Raw genomic sequence first — 14,242 nt, 5'->3', positions numbered from 1 at the left:
AAGTGGCATGGTAACGAGATGAGTTGGAATTCTATATTTATGAAGAGAGTATGATGAATTGGTATGGGGTGATATGGAACATGAAATGGATTTGGTTGTAAAGATTGATATAATGTATATATATATGCATGATAGGTCTCTCTTGATTGGATGAACATGTCTGGTCGATGGTCAGTGCGTAAATCCTTGAGATCTCTAGGTGGGATTTCAGGGTCATGCTTTAGTGGTCGGGACGTAAGTCCATGGCCCCTGTTAGTGGTGTCCATGGTGGTGCCCCATCTATATGGTCTGGTAAGGATTCAAGGTAAGGTTGCATCCTAACACTCTAAGGAGTCAGTTAGTCTCACTTAGAGCGGATTGACTCTTGTGGTGAGAGGAGCAAGAGGCCTGAAACTCATTAAGGGCTAACCTTGTGTGGGGGGGAATTGATCATTGTAACACTTGTAACACATAGCTCGGGGGTGAGCAGAGGTATCCACCACAAGTGCAAGCATCCGCTCAATCCGACCAATTATATGTATCCGGATGAGTCGAGTCGAGTCTTAGTGTATTGGTTTGGAAGTCATAACATGCTTGTGTGCTGTATGTATGGTTGATGCGAAAGTGTATCTGATTGCATGATGAAATTATTTTGTGCTCTAGCTCACCCTACTATTTGTTGTTGTATGTTCTATGGTGTGGTCTTTTCTTTTGCAATGATCATCAACTTGTTGATGTGAGCAGATATGAGAATTCTCCGAAATCATCAGGGTGATGGAGGTTCCGCTGCATAGTCCGCTTGGACTGGATCGATATCCTTATGGGCTTTCTTTCTGGACTATGGCCCATGTACTAGTTGGTTTTATTTCCTTTGGTTACCGTAGAATGTTATAACTGATTTAGTTTGGCATCGTGTGTGTCTAGAATTTTGTAAGAGTTGTGTTTAGACCCCAGGTCTGCACTACGTACTATCTGTGTGTGACGCTTCCTTAATTACTTTATTAATTAAATGGGACGTTACATTTTCTACATAAATAAAACATTATGATACTAGAATTTTTATTTTAATTTTCTATTTGCTTAGTTGAATATCTTACTTTTATTCAATTTTTGAATTGTTTATTTTACAATACAATAGTTGATGTTAGTCACAATAAAATTTCATCGAACTTAGTTGATGAGTTATAATAGTTATAAAGATCTATCTATAATAAAAAAATATACAAATAAGAAGATCAGTCTCTCAAAATATCTTTGGGATTTTTAAATTACTTATTACTTATAATTTTTAGATGTTCTTTCATCGTTGGAATCCCTTATGAAATATTGGACTTTTCTCATCAATAATTTTCAACTTCATTCTCCAAACTGTTAAGAAGTTCATCACTGCAAAAGCTGGAAGAATACTTGAGATGAATGAATTAGCTATTAATTCATGTCAGAGATAAACGAGTTAAATTACCAATTTAGTATCTGAAATTGTATCTCACTGTCACTAATTCGAAAATAAGCAAAACTCAAACAAGTCCCTGAATTGTTTAAAGGTTTTATTAAAATTCCCAAAATTAATCTCTCTGTTTATTTTGATCTCTAAACCGTCATTATTATCACTTCAGTCATGGATCTAAGGATCAAAATGAGAAAAAAGAGAGTTAACTACAGGAACTTTAATAAAACTCAAATATTTCAAGTACTATTTGAGTTTTTCTTAGTTTCAAGAACGAATACAATAACAAGATTAAATTTTAGGAACGAAATTCACCATTATTCAAGACAAAATTGAAAGGGAAATGTTGATGCTCCATTACCTACAACATACACACAGCCCCGGCATGAAGAAATCATTAGCTGTGTGATAGATTCTGCAAATTATTAGTAACCCTTTGAAAAATTGATGTATCAGCCAGATTTCTGGATTACATTCTTAGCAACTCTAAACTTCCCCAATACCAGATGATTTAGAAAACATCATCCTGTACATCGGGGCCCGGCGCTCTAAAACATGTTTTTCCCATCTGATCTTACTCCAAATGGGTTTTCCTCAAGCCACTCACTTTGTCCATACTCTAAATCAAGCTTACCCTTGCCATGTCTAAAAAATTGTTCTTTCATTCTTATTGCCACGGCTTCTACATCAGATTGCAGATAGATCTGGTCAATGTCCATAGTCTAAGTAAGCCTCAGTATCAACAAACTCAAACTATTCAAAGAATTCTAGTGAAGTCACAACTCAGGATAGCAAAATCAAATAAATGTAATACTGAGAAAACAAATACTTTTTTAGTTTTATAAGGGCTGGCTTCCCACTTAGATCTGATGAGCAATTGTGTTTTTTGGATTAATGGGGAAGACTGACCATCATCTGCACATTGATTGAGGAAATACTAGTAGAATTCCTTCAAAAGTCTAATAATTACCTTCCCATTGGGTGCTAGAAGATCCACTACTGCTTCAGTTAAAGATCTCTGAAGCATCCTCCATCTGTGCTCAGGCTTATTGAAATCGGGGTTTGGACACTGCAGAAAATAAAGACAGAATAGAGATTAAGGTTAAGCAGTTGGCGGAGAAAAGAAGTTGATTACAGAAAATGTGATTACCACGAATTTTCTTTAAATTCATAGAACCTCATTTACCATGAGGAATAAGTTTGGAAACCCCTAAAACTTGTCCTTCCAACAAATTTAGTTCTTATTGTGATAGCAAATTTTCTCAAAGGTTAACCAATCATATAGGAAGGTTGTGACATCAAACAATGAACATTTTATTCTGCGAGAAAATATGAACAGGAAATTGCAAAATCAGGCCACAACTAATTGCTATTATAGTTTTGGCTTTAACAGTAATATTACTAGAATGATCAGGCTGGCAGATATAACTAAGAGTTATATCTCTCACCAAACAATGGTTTAAAGTTAGTCCTATAGTTATTTTACTGTATGCAAGTTTGTGATCATCATAACTATCAGTCAGTCTAATATATAGAGAATGATCAAAGCTTCTATGAATGCCAATCGTGCGAAGAAACTTCTAGTGATGGTCGGGAGAAAATGTAGGTAGAAAACTTTAAGGATTCGGATTTAAGATCTAAATGAACCCTGAAAGATTAGCTAGTAAGGTGAGAACCGAAAAAGCTTCATAAGTTCTATTTAAGACAGCTCCCAAAAAGATCACAACTAAGGTGGGTTAGGAATGACTGCAACTAAGACAACTTTCCATCAGACACTTGTTAGGTTGCAGCAGAGAATTGGCAGCAATGACAACAGCATCAGTACATCCCTACAGTAGCTTGGTGACAATGTGCCTGTGGTGATTGGTGATAATAGTGTGTATAAATAAAATGCCTCACGATGAATGATGCCAAAAAAAGGTGGTCAACACTAATTAATAGAAGGGTTAGCATGCTGCAAACTCGTTCGTTGGTGCAATGATAGCAGTTCATGTGCATCAACACTCAACAGAAGTGCACACATAGTAGCATCAATAGCAAAGAAAAGACCCACAACACTCAAACCGTAATGTAACAATTCAAAATATAACAAAATTCAATTTATTGACCTGTATTGAGACAAGAACTAAGTCTCCTGGGTAAGTAGAAATAATAGAACGGAATGTTGATGTTGCATTGGTAGCAACAAAGTACCTAAAATAGAGAAAACAGGAAACCAAAGTTAAGAAAGTTTAACAAAGGAATTAAATTTCAACCACGAAGGAACTCTAATTAGTCACATATGATCGATCATAAGTGCGTTTGTCCTTTTAATAAGTTCGGAATGCTTTTGAGTCATTCCTTGGTGTTGAACTAAGATAAGATAAAACTTAAATTCATTGAATCCAATAAAAAAGAAGAAAATGCTGCATCAATTTGTACTATGAAAGCAACATAATTACCCATTCTTTAAGCCATATTGATGAATAGAATCCAGACAACGCAAAACAAGCTGAAAAGATGTTAACGGAAGAAAAGAAAATTAAGTAAAAGCCTAGTACGGAAATAGAAAACAGGGTAGAAGGGAGAGAAGAGGACATAACGAGTTGGGAACCTTTTCATTGATCTCCAAACCGAGGAAGTTTAAATCTTGCCTCCTTCTAGCCATTTCAAGAAGGAAAAGCCCATTACCTGTAAATAAGAGCAAATTATATCAGGGAAGAACCAGTAGCACAAGTTTTCTATTTAATCTGCTGTCTCTGAGTCCCATGCCCCTCTTCTTCTATTACAGAATTTGGGATTTTTATACAAGGATTTTAGGTTAAACTTAACAGAAATTTATGTAATGACAATGCATTCACATCAATTGTTAAAATGTTTTTAGTGCAATGGAACCTTAGGCTTTGTTTCTAGTTACAAAATTTTATAAGCTAAAAGCATAATGAAGATTAACTTAAAAAATACCACTTCCAATATCAACAACCGAGGTTGAGCTGGGTCAGAATAAATGCTGCTCCAGTTGATCTCAAAAGGGTATCCCTGAAATATGTAACTACCATAAGCATAATAATATCAATCATGCAGAATGTTTAGACACTTGAAGTTGCTTAAAGCAAGATCAGTTTCATCAGCATGATTAAATGAAATACTATAACTTAACTGCATTCATGTTAAAATATCAATACTGACCTCATCTTCCTAATTCCTATATGTTAGTTACATTCTGTTATGACTAGTTAGTTAATACAGTTACAATATTCTCTTGTTTGCTATAAGATTTGCTTCTCTGTTTCAGCCTTTGCACAACCGTACCCTTAGGCAAGCTTGCATAAAATGCTCCCTCTGTATTCAACTTTTAGTGAGTTAAAAATGAAATGAAACTCTCCATTTTCAGTTTAGCTTTTTCTCTATGATGGCATCAAAGCGAAGTTGACAAGGGCGTTTTTTCATCTGCTTGTGGAAGTATTCATGGATTTCCTTCCATACTTGATATGAGTGAATTGAGTAAATGACTTGAGAGAGAACAGATTTTGACAGCATCGATTGAAGTCAGGTAAGTAACATTTGATCCTGAACTATGCAGGAATGACATTATCACACCGGATCTTGATCAGTAAGGTATCTAGGAGAGGAGACAAACCTTGAAGCTTGTGTGCATTTTGTGCCTGTTCAATTTTGATGTTGCCAAAAGTCATTTGAGTCATCCAGTTTCTCAACGACAGAGCTAGGAAAAGAGTGAGGCATGAAAGGAATCGAATTTGAGGTAGCCATAGGAGAAAAAACAATCAAGGTCAAGGTTTACCAATAGAATGAGTTTTATTATGACTTGGTTCCTATAACACAATCATTCACAAGAATGACTATATATACTATCTCTGTTAGGAGTGGCCCTAGGACTGAGAAGAAAATGGAACAACCTTTCTAGGTCTATTATAGAAGGAAGAAAGGGCTAAATTGTAATTAGTTGGAACTGGGTAGTTAGTTAGTTAGTTACACGGTTCGGGAGTAAGGACCTAATAAGTAGGTCCTCAATAGTAATTGGGAATTTTTTAGCTTTTGTTTTCTTACATCTGTGAATCTGGTTTTGTTAGAGTGCTCTTTTTGAGGGTAATTTTGTGTACCGTGTTGTTTTTATTGCTGTAACTGTTGTGACGAAATATTATTCCTTTCAGTCACACCATTTGTAATAGAGAAAGTGATATTATGTTAGGATTCTGCTTTTGGTTTCTAACAATTCCAACATGCTGTGGAAAAGAATTATGTTTTATTGATTCATCTATCACTTAAATGCCTTTAAAAATATCTTGTACACCAAATTTTGTCCAATTTAGTAATAAGTTCATTAAACAAAATATATTTGCTTTTAAGGAACATCATTCATATATATTGGTTTCCTCTACCCCAGCATCTAAACTAATGGACTCAGATGGCCATGTTTTATTTTGTTAGAAACAGTTCACAAAAATAATGATATAAATTACATAATCTCAAGAAAGTGAGTCATTCCCTAAATTCCAGCGGCAAAGTCCTAACAATGCAAGTTCAAGAGGCATGCAAGGTAGTTTGAAAATTAAAATATTTTGAGCATACATTGAATTATTCTCCTGAAATATTTAGTGGAAGAGAGTGGTATAGAGAAATAGTGCTTATGAAGGCATACCCTGTCCACAGCCATAACACCAGGGAGCTTTCTTCCTTTGAGAAATTCCCATACAACAGAAGCATTCTCAATGATATTTATAAAGGACAATGAACTTTTTTCCGTCTCACTAGTTTGCTTGCCGCAGTCCCAACAACTGTTATTTCACAGTTGTTTTGGCCTAGTTTGTCTAGAATTCTTGCCAATTTAGAAGCCCCGTTGGTGTATACACTTGAATAAACAAATTGCACTGGACCAATCCACATTATTTTCTGCAATGGATTAAAAGAAAAATGTTACGTAGTTCCTAGTTACATTTCAAAATCGATAGATAATACATTTTATTAGGATGAAAACAGTTATCCATTATCAATACCTAAAGTCATTGCACGATATTGATAACATGCACAAATTCAAACTAAATTAGCAGATAAGATGCAAGAATCAAATGCCCATTTTAATAAAAGATTCCCAGAGCAGAAATGTTAAATCAATCCCAATTCCATAGTTATCTAAAGATTCTTTAATATATATTAAGAAAATAAACCAATTGTAGTTTATGCTTGATGCCTATGTATAAAAAAATTACTAATGTACCTTACAATTTGTAAGTGTAGAGTCGATTTCATCCAATGATACAGGTCCCAGGTCCACAGGTACCCAATCTAGATCAAAATCAAATCTGCATAAGTTTTATTTGCCGAACAAAAGTAATATCTAAATGAATATCTAAGTAGCACAACACAATCCCTTATCATTTGAAGAATAGCGCACCATCCAAAATTCCATGAGAAGGAAATACTTGCAGTTGCTTTGGATTACACTTTTCTGGCACCAAAAATCTTTCGGATACAGGATCTGCACGTTTTTATCTTGAGCAAGTCTCACTATATCTAGAGCTTCATTAACTGCTTGACCGTCCACTAAATCACACGGGATTGATACTCCTAATGCGTGCATTATTTGAAATGACATCATGCCCACAAAAAACAAACACTTGGCATCTGGAAGCTAAGAACTGAAAGGAAGCTGCTTTATCATAGAGATTACCCCCTCCAATCTTGATTGCAAGAGAAACAAACAGTGAACAAATTTATCAAGAAAGTACTTGAGACTTTCTTGAATGTAAAAGATATTGCTTATAACTAATAACATTAACAGCAAAAAGGGACATACAATTGCTACATATGGCTTTGTGCTGGCTTCTGCAAGATTCTTCAGTAGATCAAGCCTCTCCTCAAAGTGAAAACCAGCTATACAGGTGTAGCAGAAACGGGTAACACCAACTGTGGAGGCTAGAACTTTATGACAGTTGGAGAAGGAGTCGTTGACAAAGATATCAACTCCTGATGATAATATTCTAGCAAACTCCAAACTATTAGCAACTTCCTCTTTGAAATTAGAAAGATTCTCAAGAAGATGGATATTCTCTTTCTCAAGGCTATTCATCTTTGCTTGCTTCTTAAAATAATTGGCATGCAGTGGAACAATTTGTGTTTGAAGAACTTCTGATAAGAAATCTACAGCAAGAGATTATCAATCATCCAATATGGAAGCTTCCTTACATAAAAAAATGACATTTATTAATTCCGTTGTCCACATAGTTTCAAGTTTCTTTTTAGTAAGTTTCTTCTGTCTTTCCTCCCGTTAATAAAATTAGAAATTGCTATAAGTTCAATTGATGACAAAATGACTAAACATGGCATCTAATGACAAGAATTTGAACAAAAGGCCTTTAAGAGTGTACCTGTAACTGAATCTGTGTGAAGTTCTGGAGTATTCATATTCCAATCACTGACCAAGATGACCTTTGCCCCAGATTTATGCAAATATTTAATTGTATATACTGCATTAGAATCTGATTGATTCTTCCTGTCGCACTCTCTCTTGACTAATATATTAGAATCAAATCTGACCATGACAACTTTTCCAAAAAGCTCCTCCCTAGGAAATTCTCTAAGAGTTTGTATATGAGGAATACCATTCAACTCTCCACCATTACTAAAGTAAATCTAACAGTAAAACCATAAAATTTAGGGCCAAAACAAAATAAACAACAAATAATGCTGTTCAAGAAAGTAAAGAATAACAAAGATTGATTTTATGTTAGTGACTTTTCATTTCATCAAGACAAAAACACAAAACTCAAGCCACATTGAATGGAAAAAGTTAAGGTTCAAGCAATAGAAACATATTTAGCTCTACGTTCTTAAAATTTGGGTTTATGGTTAATTCAAGCGTCAAACTAGCTCAAGGTATAAGCGTAAATATAGGTGATGCGAACTTTCCTACACACACCCCTCTTACTAAGGAGTGGACATCTCAAATGTTACAGGACTAGGTTGTATATGTAGTCTAATGGAGGCCTAATAGAAAGTGGCCCAATAGGCCCAACAATAATCATTAGAATATACTCTAATATCATCTTATAATTTAGATTTAGACCTAACTCAAGAAAAACCCAGCTTATGAGGTAAGGATTGTCCTCCATTTATACACACATACATACATATATATATTATTTTGACCATACCTTTAGTAGATGTGGGATCTCTAATATTGATGCCAACAACCATTAAGCATGATATTTTACCACAAAGCATGCTATTTTTATGAATATAAAGTCAATCTTGAGCATGCACCTAACAAACTAAGCTTTCAGAATATTGGTCCTTGCAATATCAAAACCTTTGTGAGGACATAGGAGGAATTTATTCCTTGTAACCGTTGTTCTCCATAACTAAAGTGAGTTTCAGCACAAGTTTGAAGGCTATGCTTTGTCCCAACTTCATGTTCAAACTCCAACGGGTTTTGCGAAAGGGTCAAGTTATGTATGTTATGACCTGTACGTCAGGGCTTGTGCTTGTATATTTAGGAGAGTTGGTAAGAGAAAAAAAGCATCTGACCGACAACAAAAAACTTTAAGTTTCTCAGAAATACATTGAGAATATAGTGTAGTATGTGATGAGATATCATTGTGGATATTATTATATATGAATTCTACAGAGATAGGTTTAATCTTACTTTCATAGGTTTTTTTGAATTCTATTTGGGCATGCTGCAAATGATTGATATAACTTGGGGTGCCAACGTAGTAAAACTTACAAGTTATATAGAGATAGAGATATCTTTGCATACTTATGTTCTATAAAGAAAAGTATGAGCTCATCCCATCATCCATAGATATCCAACTACCTTTACTAGAGCACCGGAGAAAAGACATAATAATGATAGTTAGTGTGTGCCTCCAGAATTTTTGCAGTTACTTTTGACTTTCAACCTCTCTCCCTCTCTTTCTCTTCCTACATAGTTATCAGTTACAACTTATCAGAGCGAAGAAAAACTGGCACTCCTCTAGAAGCATATTTATTGTATTAACCGAGTAAGGCATTTATTATAACATACTGAATCCAAGAATGCTGAAATATCAGATTCAGAAGAAAATACTGTGGCACAAAAAGGACCTGTTAAGTATCTTACCTTATGGTTAATCAAGTTCGCAGCATGATTTGTCAAGTCCCCACTGCCTGTAAAAACAAACTTCAAATAAAGCACCGTAACAGAAAACAAATAACAAATTTCAAAAAACAAAAATCCTTAAGTAAGACAACCTTGCAAAGGCAGTGGGGCTCCATTAAACTCAAGAAACTTGGCAAATTTTCCAGTATGAGCATATCTTTTTTGTTTAAACAACTTGGAAGGTCATTGAAACATAATTGGTTGAAGAGAACAGTTCCATGGAGAAGATTCACAAGGTGGCCCATCATCAATTTCTCAAGATTGAAGCTGCAAATTGTAAGAGCAAACAAACGAACAATGAAAATTGCATAAAAGAGTAGAGACTAAAAATAATAAAAGATGGTCCAATACATCATCCACAAGCACTCACATAAAGAACCAACACAAATACACTCGCATAACAGTTGAACTTAGCACAACACATTTTGTTAGATTGAACTTAATAAATAAATAAACTCTGTTCAACCTTTGATGAAATCAGAGTGTGGCAGTGAAGTGAGAAATATTTCAAGTTTACTAGCCAAATGAAAATTTTGTTGTAAGTTTAAGACAAAATTTAATCTTGCAAAGGTTGCTGTTTGTTTCTCTAGTCATTAAGAACACTGAACAACAGAACGAAGACGCAAAACTCACCGTAGAACTGCACTGCCCCTTTTCCATGGTTGCCAAGACAACAGTGTAATTCGGTGAGATGATAAAACGACAGGTTTCAAAACTGTCGTTTTGATTTTATTCAAGGCTAATTAATTGCAGCAGGTTGAAATAAAACTTCTCTATTAATTATTACAGAGAAATCTCTAAAAATCAAAATATTTTTTTTTACAAATTAAAATTAGCGTAGACATGAATTTGAGTAATTTTAATTGAGTTCCTAATGAATTTTGGTGATATATTAAATCTTTATAATTTCGAAATTTTCAACTCACTCTTGGCATTTGAAATATTTATGTTAATTTTGTGTGTGACATTTATTTTACAATGTCATCCACTTTTAACATCATTACCTCCTACTTGTTACAAAAGATCGTGATGATGAAATTTTTCCAAAATATTTACGGTATTCTAAAAATATTGTTCTTAACTTTAATTAAAATTATAAATTTCAAAATGAAAATATAAATTATAAAAATATTAAGCAAAGTTAAATCTTAAATTTAATTTTAACAATTAACAATTTGTCATTATATATAAAGACATCAAGTGCATCATATTGTACAAATTTAGTGAATATTAAAAATCAAATAGCTTGTCACACATAAATTTTTTCCTAAATCTCAAGTTCAATACAAAACCAAAATTTAATATTTTGTATAGCATTTAAAGTTAATTTAAAATATTTCTAGAAATATTTAATAAACACATTAATTTTAGTAAGAATAACACCATAAGATTTATAAAAAAGTTGTTAAAAACAGTTCTGTCTAATACTCTTAACCACAAAGGGATCTGAATTGATTAATGAGTTTTCACTTACTTAATGTGAATCTTGAAGGAGTCTTTAAGGTTTAAAACTCAATTAATCAATTTCGCAGTTCTGGGTTAATGGACTGTTTAAATCAATCAAGAAAGATTATGAGAGGGAAGAAGGAAGCAAGACACACAATTTATACTGGTTCGATTCAAAAAGAATCTACATCCAGTCTTCTCCTAAGTAACACACTTAGGAGGATTCCACTAAACAGAAGGTTCCAAGAATTACAAGCACACCTATGTAATTCTAACCCCCAAAACCCAAGAACTTGATTCAACAATCAAGAACTCCCCTAGGAGCAATGCATCCACACAATTGCACCTAGGTCCACACTTCAACCACTGAAGCTACTGTAATCAAAGATACAGAAAACAGAACAAGAAACGAAAACACCTAAATTGTGCAGATTTGACTTGATGCTCCTTGAATCAAGCAAGATCCATCATGGTAGAGTCAACCAACAATCATTCTTGGATCTGTGCTTGGGTTATTGCAGAATCTTCTGAAGCTCTTGTGTCTCTCAGATTGCTCTTTTCCAGATGCAGACTGCGTGATCCTAACTAGACCAAGCTATGTTTTATCCTAGATCAGTAGACATCATTAAAACTGTTCTTCATTTATGGATGAAAGGCTCCCCCTTCCAACAATCCCCCCCTTTTTGATGATGTCCAAAACATGGACTATGATAAGCCTACCTGCAGCACATTAAGCAAACAACAACAGCAGTACCAACATAGGCATAAACCAGACAACAAAAAACAACATAGGCATTTAACAAATATCATTTTAATTCCATACTCCCCCTACCAATATAAACTATCAATATACCAAATCTCCCCTTTTGGACATTAGCAAAAAAAATCAAACAGATTTAGGATGCAATACAGAACAGCAGGAAAATTGTATCTAAACAGCGCAACAATGTAAGAGATGCAGCAGGAGATAATGCATAACAACCAGGATAACAACCAGAATGCATAACAATTTCGCATAATGGATTAGCGGGCTCCTTTGAGAAATTAAGTAGCAACTATGTGATGCAGAACTTAACACAGACTAGGCTTCAGATAGAACACGATAATGGATTAAGGCCAAGGTTAGGCAAGCAGCTACACAGTTTGAACACAATAGGCATACAATGTATGACAATACTAACAACGCAGCAGGTGAAATCAGTAGAGCAGGTTAACATCAGAGTGCAGACAGCCATAAATCAAATCAGCAATTAAGTATTGCAATATCAATTTAAATCAGTTGCAATATCACAATAGAAGAGGAACTTTTCACCTTGGCAATGCCTAAAATTTGACCTTTGTTATTAACACCTCTTGTAACATGACCAATTATTGGCTTTGTAAGATATCTTGCAGAACTTCTTCACATCTCCTTTCATGTGTCTTGAGCATCCATTATATAAAAGCTACATTGTTTTCCTTGCATCAAGACACACCTGAAACAAAGATTAAAGAGAAGATGCAGGTACCCAATTGAACTTGGGTCCTTTCATGTTAGTGGTTTGAGGTGTTCCTTTAGGTACCCATTTGTACTCTCCTTTAGGAACCCCACAATTTTAAAGTAGCAGGAATTAGAAAAATGGCCAGGTTCAGAACAGTAAGTGCAGATAATAGAGGATGGTTTACTGATGTTGAGGAAATTTCTACACGATAATCGATTAGAGTTGCCACTGTAACCAATTCCCTCTTTATTCAGCACACTCCTTTGAGATCCTAGTACAGCATCTAGGTTGGATCTTCCTAGGGTAAATTTGAGAGAGTTTTCATCAAATACTCTATCTTTTCTAGCTGTCCTGGGCAGTGCTCACATCTGGACCTAGGATGCTTTTCAGATTTTTCTAATTCTCCAAGCAAGTTATTAGATTCTCATTTTCCTCTTCTAACTGTTTTATCCTACCCTCAAGCCATTTAATCTCTCCTTTACGCTTGCTATTTGACTTTTGCAGTTTTGTAGCTTCCTTATGCAGTTCATTAAATGCATCAAGTAATTCATAGTAATTATTTTCCTCATGTTCAGATGTGAAACTACTCACACTGCTTTTGGATGATTCTGCTTTAGCCATCAGACACAGATTATTTTCCTCTTCAGTGCTGTCATTAGATTCACTGGATGTGCTGGAATCATTTTCTTCCCAAGCAATGTAGGCTTTCTTTTTCTTCAGGTGCTTCTCTGCCTCATTTTTCTCTTCCAGTTTCTGCTTCATCTTCAGCACTGGACAATCAGCTTTGATGTGTCCTGTCTTACCACATTCATAGCAGGTTTGAGTTCCAGATCTGGACTGCTTCTTGTTTCCTGCATGACTGTTATTAGTTTTATTCTTATACTTCAGAAATTTAAGAACTTTTTCACCATTAGTCTCAAGGCTTCACTGTCAGAGTTGTGGTCATTGGAGTCATCTGCAAAATCTGCCTTTTTCTGTTTTACTGCAGATTTCACTGCACTCTTCAAGGCTATAGTGTGCCTCTTTCTCCATCCTCTTCTTCCTTGAGTCTTCCAAGCTCTAATTCATGTTCCCTCAATTTTCCAAAGAGAGTGGCTATGCTGATGCTAGTGAGATCTCTAGATTCAGAAATTGCTGTCACTTTGGGCTGCCATGTCCTATTTAAGCTCTTCAAGATTTTGATATTGAGTTCCTCTTTGTCAAAGGTCTTGCCAAGAGCTAGGAGGTGATTTACTATATGTGTAAATCTTTTCTACACATCACAGATGCTTTCTCCAGTCTTCATTCTGAACATCTCATACTCTTGAATGAGAGTATTCTTTCTTGCCCTTTTACTTCATTTGTGCCCTCATGGGTTACTTCCAAGACATCCCACATTCTTTGGCTGATTCACACACGGATACCCTGTAAAATTCATCCAAGGTTAGTGCAGAAGATATAATATTTTTGGCTCTAACATCATAATGTGCCCTCTTATTCTCATCAGGGGTCCATTGTGAGAATTCTTTAGGAAAAGTCTCTCCATCCACTATTTTAATTGGTTTAAAAGGTCCATTCACCACTGCATCCCATACCCCTTTGTCTACTGATTCAAGAAAGATTTTCATTCGAATTTTCCAGAAGGGATAGTTTTCCCCAGCAAACAGAGGGGGCCTGTTAATGGATGCCCCTTCAGCAAAGGTTTGAGATGTATTAGACATAACAGGATCTTTCTAATCGATTATCGTGCGATTAGCCAGCTCTGGTGCCAAT

At 35.0% G+C, this 14,242-nt stretch overlaps 1 protein-coding gene across 1 annotated transcript; it reads right to left on the bottom strand.

The window, feature by feature from the left end:
- Positions 1–1,812: 1,812 nt before the first annotated feature.
- LOC114180550 (phosphoglycerate kinase-like) lies at positions 1,813–9,737 on the bottom strand (the record flags this gene model as incomplete). Its single annotated transcript, XM_028066861.1, is given in 18 exon segments — positions 1,813–1,995; positions 1,998–2,130; positions 2,397–2,495; positions 3,535–3,619; positions 3,868–3,917; positions 4,020–4,096; positions 4,370–4,390; positions 4,393–4,444; positions 6,066–6,172; positions 6,175–6,316; positions 6,642–6,709; positions 6,819–6,860; positions 6,863–7,031; positions 7,033–7,104; positions 7,221–7,564; positions 7,792–8,056; positions 9,525–9,571; positions 9,656–9,737. Coding segments are annotated over 18 exon segments (1,938 nt in total), but the record flags the coding sequence as incomplete, so codon positions are not given.
- Positions 9,738–14,242: the final 4,505 nt, after the last annotated feature.

This window comes from Vigna unguiculata, chromosome 4 (assembly GCF_004118075.2).
Source record: "Vigna unguiculata cultivar IT97K-499-35 chromosome 4, ASM411807v1, whole genome shotgun sequence".
NCBI classification, from domain to species: Eukaryota; Viridiplantae; Streptophyta; class Magnoliopsida; order Fabales; family Fabaceae; genus Vigna; species Vigna unguiculata.
The sequence above is the reverse complement of the archived record's forward strand: the minus strand, read 5'-3'. Positions and strand labels throughout refer to the sequence as shown.